The 13,624-nt window shown below is 54.7% G+C and overlaps 1 protein-coding gene across 2 annotated transcripts in view; it reads right to left on the bottom strand.

Moving 5' to 3' along the window:
* The window catches only part of CTNNBIP1 (catenin beta interacting protein 1), a 42,568-nt gene that overhangs the window by 15,076 nt on the left and 13,868 nt on the right, over positions 1-13,624 (bottom strand). The window contains exons 2-5 of one of the 2 annotated variants that reach the window (XM_032495148.1): positions 6,186-6,270; positions 2,076-2,133; positions 1,345-1,463; positions 617-707 (exon numbers count right to left, since the gene is read on the bottom strand). In XM_032495148.1, the coding sequence (XP_032351039.1) occupies positions 617-707; positions 1,345-1,440 (187 nt within the window). In that variant the 5' untranslated portion in view covers positions 1,441-1,463; positions 2,076-2,133; positions 6,186-6,270. The remainder of the gene's footprint in view (positions 1-616; positions 708-1,344; positions 1,464-2,075; positions 2,134-6,185; positions 6,271-13,624) is intronic. The other variant, XM_032495147.1, reaches the window with a different exon arrangement.

Genomic DNA, 13,624 nt, shown 5'->3' on the forward strand with positions numbered 1-13,624 from the left:
ACCAAGCACTTCGCCCAAGTCTCCCAGACAATAAACACCCCATCTTACCCACTACTATTATCATGATTGGCTGAGGGTACTCAAAAAAGAAAGAACTCCCTTGGGCACATGAAGACCTCTGGGGCCAAGGGGGCCACCTCCCTGGGCACAGCCAGGAACACAATTGTCCCATGTAGCCTGTGCCCAGGCCAGGTCTTAGCACACAAGACCTGGCCCTGAACTGGATCCTGGGTGGGGAGGGGTCAGGCCAAAGGCTAAAGAAATGCAAACACCAGAGACTCTGCAGTGACAGGGCCCCCAGACACCTCTAGTTCTTGCCTCCCCCAGGGCTAGAAAGGGATCCCACCGTGGCCAGACTGGGTCCTTGGCTCCCACGTGGGGAAGGAGAAGAGGCCAGCCTGGAGGCCCTGGATGTTCCCCGGGGTCCAAGTCTAGAGGCAGCCGCCACCTGGGGCTCAGCTCTGTGGGTGGGAGGGGGTGGCAGCCCCTCCTCATCCGCCCAAATCTCTCTCCCATGGACTCCCCATCTAGAAGGGCTGGAGCTATGTTCTCTGAGAAAGCACCACCGAGTGTCCCTGGGAAGGGTGCAGGCCGGCTGCGCGGGCCCCCCACTCACCCTGGTCGATGGAGTGCTGGGGCAGCTGGCTGAGCTGGCTGTTGACCACCCCCGCGTAGGTGCGCAGGAACTCCTCCTCGCTGGCCGTCAGCTGCAGGGGGACAGAGCTGTGGGTGAGGGGCCGTGCACCGCCCCCAAGGCACCTGCCCAGAGCCGCTCAGTCCCCAAGGGGTGCCTCCTCCACTGCTCCCCAGGTCTCTATTCTCGTGATTGGACCTTTCGGTTTGGGGGTGAGCACCACCACCCACCCACCTCCCTCCCACCTCTGAAACCTGGTCCATGGGGCCCACAGGCCTTGCCACTCAACCAGATCTGAGATGGATTCCAGCGCAGTGCAGGGCCAGTGGGAAGACGCCAGCGCTGCTCCAAGAGCCTGCCCTCCCTCCCCTTTGGGAAGCGCCCTGCACATCTGCTGCCCTCTCAGCGCCCATCCTGCCCCTGGATGCTCCTGGCAGAGAAGATTCTCAGGCAGTGGGAGAGGGAAGGAAAGGAAGGTCAAGGCCTGTAGAACTCTAACCCATCTGGCCATACTTGGCACAGGGAGGTGGGAAGACTGTCCCAGCAGGGCCTCCAGAACTGGCCTGAACTGGCTACGAAACCAAACCAGAGGCCCAGCACCCCCTCCCCAGACCACGGCTGCCACGTTAGGTGGCTACAGCCCCTCTGCCCTGCCTGTATCAGGCACCCTGCCTAGGGGGCCTGCTCCTTGGCACCCGCAAGGCACTCACGTTGGAGCCCATCTTCCTCAGCATGAGCAGCACTCGGACCTTCTGCTGAATGTACATCTCCTCCGGACTCTTCCCGGGCGCCCCCTCGCGGTTCATCCCCTGGCCAGCTCTGGAGACTCCTGCGGAGTGAGGAGAAGTGTGGCGGGGGTGTCAGGACCAGACAGACCCACAGACATCGGGGAGCTAGGTGGGAGTCATCAGGCAGCCCACAATGCTTTAGGGTCTTGTTTTTGAGACCCCAGAGCAGGTGGCTCCTCCCTCGCCACCCTGGCCCCATATGGCCAGACTGAGCAGCTAGACCCCGGAGCAGGCGCTGGTGGCCAGCCCCCTCTGTGCATGGGGCTGTCGGGCCCCGGGAGCCTGGGCTGACTCAGACTTCTGGGTAGATCTACCTTCTATCCACCCGCTCAGCAAGGCTCCTGCTGCGAGCCCAGGAGATGTGCTGCATGAAGCCCAAAGTGTCCCCAGCTTTCAAAGCAAGCAACTTCCACAAGCTGCAAAGTGACATGATTAGAGGCAGCAGGCTGGGGCCTGTCGCTGGACAAACTGTGGGATCAGTACCCAGCCCCCAAACACTAAGACAGCTCCCTCTGCAAAAGTCCCTGACGAGTTCAGGAGGCCAGCTCCTGGGCTGGGCTCCAAGGAGTCCCTCGATGGGGACAGTGAGCCCGCGGCTGTGGACACAGACACTCACCAGGGTTCACTGCCGCCGCCCTCACAAGCCCACCCACCTGTCACAGGGTGGCTCCTGAAGGCAGCAGCTGTGTCCAGGTGCAGCGGGGACCCGACCTGCAGAAAGATCCCAGGAGAGAAGTCCCAGGGTCTCCTCCCTTCAGGAGGAGCCGGTGGGGAGGAAGCAAGCAGTGGAGGGGTTTGGGTTAGGGTTACACACTTGTAACTCCTGGATGAGTCAGAAATAACGCAGCAGCTGGTGGGGGTGGAGCCTCAGCAACCCTGGTGCCAAGGAGCTGCACTCGGAGGACCAAGGGAACTGGGCTGGCGGGCCAAGGACGCTCCTCACACCGTCCATCCCTCAGGGGCCAGCCAGCCCTGGACCAGCAGGCTTTCTCAGGCAAAGGGAGGGCTCAGAAATGTGCCAGAGCCCTGGGTAGCAGCCTCCCTGGAGGCTCCTGTCAACCGCTGTCCCCATAAGGCAACAGGGGCTCTGGCCCTAAAAGCCCACACAATAGGGCAAGACGCAGATGGAGCGGCCGGGTGCCTGACGAGGTGCTGTCCCCTTGCAGGGCCCTCCTCTCCACCACCAAAGCCCAGGCTCCCTCCTCTACTGTCTGCTCCCCTGACACCTCCTCTGGGCTCAGAAAAGAGCCAATTAACAACTGGTAACCGGGAGGGAGGGGTGAGCCATCCCCCAGGGCCAGGTGCTCAAGGCCAGCTGAACGTCCTAACTTCCCAGCGCAGCTGAGTGGGGAAGCTCGGTTCTGGGCTATCACCTCCCCTCCTGCTGACCCCCTCTCACTTCCTCCCACTCCACCACCCCACACAGGGAGCCAGAATGGTCTTTTAATAAACCCAGAACAGATGACATCCCTCTCCACTTGAACCTACCCTAGAACACATTTCGTGTCCTCGCCAGGACCCCGCACAGCCGGCCTGGCCTCTCTCTCCTCACTCCTCCCCTTGCCGCTCTGCCCCACTGGCCCCCAGTGTTTCTAGATCATTCCAAGAAGCCCCTTCCCCAGCAGCCTTTGCACTGGGTGTCCCCAGGCCTGGAACTGACTTCTTTCCATCTTGCTTAGATGCCTTCCCAGGGAGCCTTCCCTAACTGCACGACCAAAGCAGGTTCTGGGACCCACCCAGGCCCTCTTGGGCATGTAGCCCTGTCTCGTCCCAGTTTCTGAAGGCCCCTGCTGGGGCGCCTGCTCACTGTTTTCTGCACCCGCCTGGAGGGCCAGGGCTGCGTCTGCCTCACAGGCCCAGTGCTCCCACAGCCCAGCACCGTGCCTGGCAGGCTGAAGGGAGTGTCCAGACAGGCTGTGGTAACCGGGTTTCCCCTCTACAATAGCTACATCACTTAAGGCTCAATGAAGTCCCGAATCCAGTCTCCATAACCAAACTTATTTTTTCAAAGACTCTCATTCCTGAGTCATTTGTGTGCCTTCAGCTGTCATGTTTTGCAAAGTCCATCTAGGATGCTCCATGAAGCCTTCACACTGAGAGTTAGTGCTTCCAGGAGTAAAAATTGGATTCTGTCCTGTGTCAAAGCTCAGTTTGCTCTCTCCTTGTGGAAGACAAGGGACTGGCCACTAGGTGTCACCACACACAAAAGAACTGGAGCTCCAGCACCGTTCCCCCCAACACAAGCCCCCAACAGGCCCCTCTGGTTCAAGGCTTTATTGTGACCCTACTGTCACAAACCACATCCCAGTCCCAGAGCAAGCTTGTTCCCTCATGCAGGGGCAGCTCTACCCAGGCAAGGATATGCATCTGGTTTTGCTGTGCATCCCAGGACCAGGGATCCTGGCCTCAGGGAGGTTGGGAGCCCCTTCCTCGCTGTCCTTTCCTAATCAGCCAAGTGTCCTTCAACAGAGGTATGAGGGCTCAGAACCAACAGGGGAGAGACTGTGTGTGTGTGTGTGTGTGTGTGTGTGTGTGTGTGTGTGTGTACACGTGTGAATCATTTTACATGGGCTCTACTTCATGGAACTTTGCTCTTCCCAAATCTTACCCTTGGTGCCCCATACAGATAGGTGCTGCTCCAGTTTCTACCACTGTAGCCTCACTATTCCAGGGGACCTGCCTCCCACACTCATGCTGTGATCACTGGGGGGCCCCACACACCCAGCTGTGGGCCTGGGGTCTTTGGGGCCAGGTCACTTCCACTTCACACTTTCCTGGCAGAGACGGGTTCTTACACGGTTTCTCCTTGCCTTGGGGAGACTCCTGCCACTGCTGAAAATTCTGGTCTTCTAGCGTTCTCTGAGCTCTAGTTTGAGATGGTCCCGCCCTGACGGAGGAACACCCAGGGCTGGGTCTGGGGCAGATTGTGGACCAGGACCACATTCCTGCCCTTCACACTCCAATCTGGGTGGACCGGGACGTTGTGACTGGTTTACATAATTCCGTCCTAAACAGAACCTGCATCAGGGGTGCCAAGGTGAAGGAAATAACTGAAGAGAATAAATCATAATTGACCTAAACAGCACAGACGGTCCAGTTGCTGGTATGCCACAAGCGGATTAAAGTGTGTTTGCGTTTGGTGCCTATCCAAGCAAACATGCTATTAAGTTTTCATCGCAATTTTGACACACATCAGATTAACTTCACTTGAGAATTTTTACTCTCCCCTGTAGGGATCAAGAACTGCTCTCAAAAAAAAGAAAAAAATCGTCCAGAAAAAAAAAAAAACTGGTCTCCACTAAAATGTGTTTGAATTGCATGAGTCCAAACTACAAAGAATTTAGACACACTAATTATGCATTCAGTCCTCAGCCTCTGGAGCCAAAGGTAACGATGCTTCTCAGTTATGGTCTCCAGGCTACCCCCTCAACACCCCATTCACCTAAGATGGTGGCGCTTCCATTCTAAACCCCAAGAAAACCCCTCAATGTCACCTGCCCAGGTCAGAGACAGATCTGCTCCCTCTCTGGAGATACAGCATTCTGGAAGCTAACCAGGGAAAGGCATACGTGAGCCAAAAACCAGAAACTGGATAGAAACAGGCAACTATCAACTAACTATCCAAATGAATGGCGACGGGAATGTGGCTATAGATACGGCGACGGGAATGTGGCTATAGATACATTATGTCACAGACATGCACGTGTTGCGTGAAAAGTGGGCGTGACTCCAGAAAATACACTTGATCTTGGACAAATGCAATTAAGGGAAACTGAGGTACATACATTCACTGCAGACACACAGATGTATCCATCCCCACCAGATACACACTTCTGTTGGCTTTGAGACCACATCTCAGTTGAAAGAAGGTTGGCTGGTAAAGGACAGTGAGGAAGGGGTTCCCAACCACTGGGAAGGACCCATACAAAGCGACAAATGTGGCCCTCGGCCTGGGAGGCCACATTGCGCTCTCTGGGAGGCATCGAGGTCATCCAGAAGGTACCCTGCTCCCACCCAGGGATTAGAGGGACCTAATCTCTATGCCCACGAGCTCCAGCTTGGAAGCAGCTGATCTCACTTTGAGAGAATCAGGAGGTGGTGCGGGAGGGACTGGAGATCGGGGCATGCAGCAGTCAGACCCCTTCTGATAAACAACTTTGAAAGCTGGCCTCCCACTGACAGGCCCGAGGGGCCCCGAACACAAACACAGCCACCTGCCCTCATTTTTATTTATAAACTTGAAGCTAATGTTAACACCCATATTTATATAAATTGGAATATACCTTCCTACTCATGGTGGTCTAGGCACCTGCTTGGAAAATGCTGAGCAACTGTGGGCTGGGCCAGACAGCGGGGGACCTTTAGATACACAAGCCCTCTCTGCCCCATGGGTCCCAGCACTTGCCTTTTGTTTTGTCCATTTTTTAAAAATTGTGATATATTATAAATGCTCATGTTTTAAAATGTACCTTTAAATTTGTGCAATCATCATGCTGCACGAAAATACAATATAATTGTGCAATTCATAGAGCTTATATGAAAAATCCAGACTGCACACACCTTAACAGCCTAAAAGGCATCAGTAGCACCACACGCTCACCGTAAGAACCCACACAGCTGAAGCAATGAGCATTGTCAGGATGAGGGAGAAAGGACAGGAGATGTGCTAACTTCATGGTCAGCCCCTGAGGCGGGACCCAAGGCCCCCACCCCAACACTGTTCTATGGCCACCCACCCAGATGTCTTCCCCTGAGGTTCTTACCTGCTTCTGGAAATTAACTTCAGGCAAACTGGGGCTCAACTGCGATGGGCAGGTTGTGGCCAGGGAGAAATAGGAAGGTGCAGCCCTGTGGAAACAGACACAGGTCGTGGGAGGAGCTGGGAGGAGCGCACGCCCCACGCTGAGGGATACAGGGCAGCTGGCGGGAACCTCAGTGGTGATGAGCTCCGTGCAGTCCAGAAATACCAGTGTGTCTGGCCAGCCTGGGAACTTGCACCCACACCTCTGGGATAAGGTGCTGACTGCAGCTGTGCTCGCCTGTCATTTCCGGCCAAAGCAGGTCACCACACAGCCTCCCCACAACCCCCCGCCCCAGGTTAGTCACCGAGGCCGAGTGAGAGCAGTGCTGGGAGACAGTCGAAGACCAGAGTGAATCACTCCGGAGCAGCTGACGGGCAAGTCCTGCATCTGCATGAGAAGGCGCCCCACCCTCCAAACAACCCGACCTACGAAGGAGCCAGGCACAGGGACCTGGGCACTCTGCCCACTTTGTGCCCAGACGTGTACTGTGTGCGTGTGCCTGGGTGACATTGGGAGTTGTGTATGGAAACACAGACTTGTACACACACAGCACATTTGCAGATGATTGACAACCTGCTAGCCTGGCCACATGTCTGCTTGCCTCAAACACACCTCTTCCAGGAATCAGAGAACATTCTCTTCTCTTCTTTTGCCTGCCCCCCAACCTCATTCTTTGGGTTCTGCAACCTGGCAGGAGCAGGTGGAGGAGCAGGGGGCAGGGGGGTCTGGCCCACCCTTGTCAGCTCGGCCAACCCTCCGCGGTGGTGCAAGGACCTCAGAGCACCTGGTTTAAAGGTGGACTTTTGGCTCTCAGCCCCCAGTGAGGACAGATGTCTTTGGATAATTAAGAAACCGGTTCTGAGGGACCGAGAGGAGCTTTGCAACCCATCTGTCTTCAGCAATTTCTGCAAAGAAAGCTACTCACTCACACAAGGGGCCGAGGAAAACGTGTTTTCCTGAGAAATTGAGATTTCAAAAGCCTCCCCTACAGGGAGGTGCCGTTCTAGCCTCTGGGTCTCCGGTCGGCAGGGCCCTTCAGCCAGCGATGGCCCTGGGATGGGAGAGTGGTGACCTGCCACTGCTGCCCCCAACCCTCAGACTACCCTACGGGAAAGACATTTACAGCAATTAATTGCTCTTTTATTTCTCAAGACATCAAAGCACTGAAATACCAAGGATCCCTGGGGAACTTTCCACCCAAGTCCCCACATTCCTTCAAAAAGAGATGAAAAGAGACAACCTTCTCCCACTTCTGACAGGCTTTAATTTCTCCAACTATCCCAACAGCCAATTAGCTTCCTACTGCCTACAGGGCTCGGACGGTCCAGGAAGCAGAGAGGCACCTTGGACTGATGACTTAAAGGAGACAGGCGTCAAAGGGATGTGGTGGGCTCCTCATGGAACCACCCAGGGCCTCACACCAGTTGTTCCATTTGCCACTTTATGATTAGGTCAATGTTCCCAATTTACAGAGGAGGAAACCAAGGCTCAAGGCTGCTGGGGCCCCAGAGCAGTGGAGACAGTGAGCACACCCCTGGGGCTGGACTGTTTCCGGTTCTGTTCTCTCACTGGTCAACTGTGCCACCTGAGGTCAGTCAGTCACTGGCCTCTGGGCCCTTCGTTTTGCCATTGGTCAAGAGGAAATCAGGGCCTCTACCATGTCTTCCCTCAGTGGACACACGAGATCTGGCCTGGCTTCACGAGCACAAGGCCTGGGCGCCAGCACAGGGCCTGCACTCAGAAGAGTCCTACTCTTGGTTTAATGCTCGGCTGTCACCGTCTTGCAATTCTTAATAATTTTTGAACAAGGGGCCCCAAATTGGGCCTCACAAATTATCTAGCTGGTCCAGAATGAGGGAAAGGATGTCAAGTGCTCTCAAACTGCCAAGAGCCCCGTAACCTTAAGTAGGTATGACATGGACTCCAGATGGATTTCTAAAATAAAACCTTTCTAGGTGTCCACAGCCCTGTGTCAGGCTCAGGGAGCAGGAGAGACAGAAGGGGGGCAGTGACACTGAGCCCGTCTTCCAAGAGGTAACCGAATGGCTGAGAAAGCACACTGCACAAGGCAAATGGAAAACAACACAAATAACACGTAACAAAAAGCCAAAAAGATATGCCAGGTTAAGACACAACACTTCCGAAGTGCCAGTGCCCGTAACACGCGGTGCCCAGCACCTCCCCATCAGCAGCTCAGAGGCAGGAGGAGATCCCAGTGTAGTAAGTGGCAGAGTAAGGGGATGTGCAAAGCTCTGTGACAACACAGAGGAGGGATACAGCTCCTGGGAGAAGACACTGGAGCTGGGTCTTAAAGGATGAACAGGAGTTTGCTGGTAGAGAAGACATGGAAGGGCACTGCAGGCACAGGGAACAGACATTCTCTGAACAATTACTGAGCATCTGTTTATTAAATGCCAGGCCCTGTGCTGGGCACTGAGGACACACAGGTGAGCTCAACCACCACAGTCTGCTTGTGACGGTGGTTCCCAGTGAGCAGGGGAGACAGATGTTAACCAAGTCATACTCAGGTAAACGCAGCCTCAGACACTGTGATAAATGACCAGAAGGGTGAGTGCAAGGTGCCTTTGGAGTGCAGCTGGGGATCTGACCTTGCCCTGGGGGCAGACACACTTCAGAGGACACACTCGAGGAAGAGGAGGAGCTGGGTTGGGGGTCACAGGCATGTAAAGGTCCTGAAGCAGGAAGAGCCTGGGCAGGGAAACTGGAGGAAGGTGTGGCTGAGGCTGGGGAGGCAGGTGAAGGAGCTGGAGGTGCTGGACTGCATGGGGCCCTGAGGGGGTGAGGAGAGGGTCAAGCGGGGGTGGGGGAGTGCGTCAAGAGACCACTGTGGCTGCAGCATGGAGGAGAGATGGGCAGAGCTGGAAGGCAAGTCCCCCTGCCAGGCCAGGTGAGAGCCGGGGCTCGGGCTGGGGGTGACGGAGAAGGGACGGCAAGGACAGGAGGGCATGGGACACTTCGGCAGGTGGAACTGCAGGATGGGAGTTGTGTCAGAGTCTGGACTGCTGCTGTGGCTGTGGGAAGAGGTGTGGGGAGGCATGACGTTGACAGCTGCCAGTGGAGGTGGAGGCACTGGGGACAGGCTGAACAGCGAGGACAGGACTCCACAGGCCACAGAGAAGCCCACGCTGGAACCAGAGCAGATTCCTCCTTCAGATGAAGTCGGTACCACCACGAAAATCCGCAAAGTGTTCTGAAGACAGAGTCTAAATGTGGTGACGGACCAGACCGGAGAAACTTCTGGGCACTTTTGGGAGACACTGTGCTGGATGGGGTGGTTGGGGAGCAGGGCACTTTGGGAAGGAGTGACGGGAGTGAGGGTGAAGAACTGATATCCTGGCAATGCCACTTACCAGCTGAGAAGCCTTAGGGGAAACACGCTTGTTCACTCAATCAACAAACACAAAGAGCACTCTCTGGGTACTGGGATACAGCGGTGCAAAGCAGTCAAAAGTCCCTAGGTACATTCCAGTGAGAGGGGAGAACAGACAAAGTGAAATAAACAAAGTGTAATCAATGGGTAGGTAATCTATAGGGAGGAGCAAGGGGACAGGGGCAAGGGGACAGGAGTGTGGAGTGGTCTGGTGAGGGGGTGTGCAGAGGAGGACCAGGAGAGCTGGACAGGGGCCCTGGGTGCAGCGGGAGGGAAGCGGGTGGCAGTGGGGGGGGTAGGGAGCCCCTGTGAGGCTGGAGTGAAGGCGTGGCCTGATCTGACCTGGGTTTTAGCAGGGCCACCCTGACTCGGGGACAGCAGCAAGGAGGCTGTGGCAGGAGTCCAGGCAGATGGAGGGGCAGTGGCAGTGGCTGCAGTGGGTGCAGAGTGGACGTCAGGAGGACCCGCGGGTCTGGTGTGGGATGTGAGGAGAGGGGTGTGTGATGGGAATTCCCAGGTTTTCAGGCTGAGATACTGAAAGGGGGTTTCCTTTCAACAAGATGGGGGAGACACTAGCAGAGCAGTTTTGGGGAAAGACCAGGATTTGCTTAGAGCCCTTCCCATCTCTAGGCCTCAGTTTCCTTATCTGCATAATGGGGGTGACAATGGAACCCACCACAAGTGCTGGCTGTGAAATTAAATGAAAGAACATACAAAGAAAGCACCAGCAGAGTGCCTGGCACATGGCCCACGTGCAATAAATATTAGTTACAATTACTTATTATGATAAGATCAGGAGGCAACGTGGACAGTGTAAGTAAATGATATTTTTGTTACAGGATGGGGGTAAAGTTAAACAAACAATAAGAATTCAAAGGTTTAAAATATTCCAGCATTTCTTTTCCCTTCTTCCGTCCTAGTTTGCCCATCAGCCCTCAACTGAGTCAAAGGAATGATGAGGTGAAGGAATGAGAGGAGGGCTGGAGAGGGAAACAGGGCCCCCTCCCATGTTCTACCTGCTGCCCTTGGTGTCTCACTCTTGGCTCTGTTGACATTTTGCTTTGGTTTTTTTTCTTAAGTGGGGGTAGGAGGTAATTAGGTTTATTTATTTTTAGAGGAGGTACTGGAGATTGAACCCAGGACCTTGTGCATGCTCGGCATGCACTCTACCACTGAGCTCTACCCTCCCCCCACTGTTGACATTTGGGACTGGGTAATTCTCTGCTGTGGAGACTGTCCTGCACACTGCAGGATATTTAGCAGCACCCCTGGGCTCTCCCTGCCAGGTGCACTAGCACCTCCTCCTTCTCTGTGACAGCCAAGACCATTCCAGACATTGCCACATGTTCCCTGGGGGACAAAATCCCCTCCAGGTGAGAACACGGCTTAAAGAAACAGCTGACACACATTCTGCCTTGCTGTTGGCCAGACACCCAGACACTATTCTTTTAACCCTTTGTGTATGTGAATCTTTCAGTCTTCGAGACAAACATCCCTTGAAGGTTTTACAAATGAGGACATAGAAACACAGAGATTCTGCTCACCCAGCCAGTCCATCCTAGTCCGTTCTGGGGCAGGATTCGACCCCTGACAGTCTGGGCTCTTGCCTCTGTGCTACGCTGTCCTCCAGTATACAAGTAAAGAGACAAAAACGTGCTCAGAGCCAGGGAGAGGGAGGCAGGGCTGAGGCTGATCTGCAACCCTGGCTGCGAGTCCCACGCGGGACAGCACCTCCCCAGCGACATCACAACCGGGGCACCAGAGAACTTCCACCAGCTCCACTCTCAGTAATTAAGCTGCAACCTCCCAGACACTAGGGCCTCATGAGCAACTGTCTTAATTAATAAATTCCACATTGCAGCCTCCTCAGCCCAGAGCCAGGCTCGGCACTCTCGAACCTTACTCCACCAGCAGGAGCAAAACAGGTGTAGCGACGGCCGGGCGCGTCAGGGAGTTTGCAGGGCGCAGACCATTCTTATGCGATGAGCTTGGGATAAGGAATTTGTCCTGCGGTCACCAACCCAGATTCCAACCTGTTCCAAAGCTCCTTCCTGCTCCGTGAGGCCAGTCGAAGTTGCAGAACAACAGTGATAATTACTGCTGTTGCTAGGGCATTTCTAAGGGCCAGGCATGATGTCAGACATGTTCAGCACATTGAGTCCTCACGACAAGCCTGCAAGGTAGGAATTATTCCCATTTTATAGGTGGGACAACCAAGGCTCAGAGAAGGTAAGTAACTGGCCCAAGGCCATGGAGCTAATACGTGACCGAGCCTGGATTTGAAAATTCATACTTTCTCTCCATCCTATCCGCCCCTCCTAGTCCAGAAGTTGATAGAAACACTAGCCATTTTAACTGAAATTAGAATGAAAATGTTCTTTATGGGGAAAAAACAAGCCAGAGCCCCAAACTATTGCCAATCAGAAAATGGAATAAGGCAGAATAAGACCTAAATACAGTGACTGGTTCTTGATGGGACCCAGAGAGCGGAGGGGAGGGAGGGAGTCATAAAGGGCATTTCTGGGCAACTGGAGAAAATGTGACAGGAGTAGCCAATAGATATCAGTACTGTATCAGTGTTTTTGTGTTGAGTGTGATGACTACACTGTGATTATGTTGGAAAATGTCCTGGTCCTTAAGAGATACAGGCTGAAGCATTTAAGGGTGAAATGTCTTAATGCTTGCAACTTATTCTCAAATGGTTCAGGACAAAAGGTATGTGTATGTGAGTGGGTCTGTGTGTGTGTGTGTGTGTGTGTGTGAGTATGTATGTGTATATGAGTGTATGCGTGTGTGTGTGCGTTTGGACAGAGACAGGGCAATGAGCAAATATGGCAAATGTTATTTAGCACCAGTGAATCAAGGCAAAGGGCGCAGGCGTGTTCACTGTACTATTTCAAACTTTCTGCAGATTTGAAATCAAAATTTAAAGCCAGGAAAACATTAAAAAGCCCCAGGGAAATGGGGGGCAGCAGCAGGAGAGGCTGCAGCTGTCTCCGAAGGCCCCGAGGCAGCCCTCGTCTGGGGGAGCGGCTAGGGAGCCCAGACACTGATGGGCCCTCCTCAGCCCTGGCGCAGGAGAGATTCTGGAACGCTCGACACTCCCCCTCCCAACAGCCTCCTCCCTCGGAGCTGCCACCTGCCCCTTCACAGTGACATGGCACATTCTGTTCCAGGCGTGAGCTGCCCTGATGAAGCCCCCTCGGTGAAGCTTCTTGAAGCATTAAAATCAAATCCACTTGACATCATTCAAAACAGCCCAACAACACGCAGAGCGCGGCCGCCCTACCCAGCTGTCCACACGACGGCTGCGGGAAAGGCATCAACACAGAAAACCGTGGTTAGGCTGGGAAGGAGGGTTTGGGGGTGCATCCTCCTTTTCGTGGCCTGACTCCCCCTCAGAGTGATCCCGTGGGCCGCTCGTGCGTGTGGCTCCCACCGGCGTGCCACGCAAACCAGCGGGCTCCAGGACAGGCACAACCCTGCCCTAGCCAGCCCTCCCCGGACCCGCACGGTGGACAGGAAGGGGCTCCCTCCTCAGCAGTCGTTCTCAGCCAGGGGCATCTGGCAGTGTCTGGGGACTTTTGATTGTCATAATTGGGAGGATGCTACTGGGTAGGGCCGGGGACAGTGCTAAGCATCCTACGAAGCACAGGACACCTCCCACCCCGGGACGGAGGGTGAGAAGCCCTGCTGGGTGGCACCTCAGTTACCAACTGCACCAGGCTCCTTCCACACCTCTGGGCCGTCACATCTCTGGTCCCTCAGCCTAGGACGTTCTTCTGTGCTCACTGTTCACTGTTCTGTCATTACCTTTCTGAAGCTTGTGTTTGCAAGCTCACCCAAATTTCCTCTGCTCACAGTTCTGCCCTGACACTGCACTTGGGGGTCTGCGTATCTGTTTCCACCTCCAAACCAGAAGCTCTCTGAGGGCAGCCACAGGGTGGTTTACAAGGCCTTCGTAGGCCCTGGGCAGCTGTGTTCTCAGCAATCTAGCAAAACGGACCCA

The sequence above is a fragment of the Camelus ferus genome, chromosome 13, assembly GCF_009834535.1.
Source record: "Camelus ferus isolate YT-003-E chromosome 13, BCGSAC_Cfer_1.0, whole genome shotgun sequence".
NCBI classification, from domain to species: Eukaryota; Metazoa; Chordata; class Mammalia; order Artiodactyla; family Camelidae; genus Camelus; species Camelus ferus.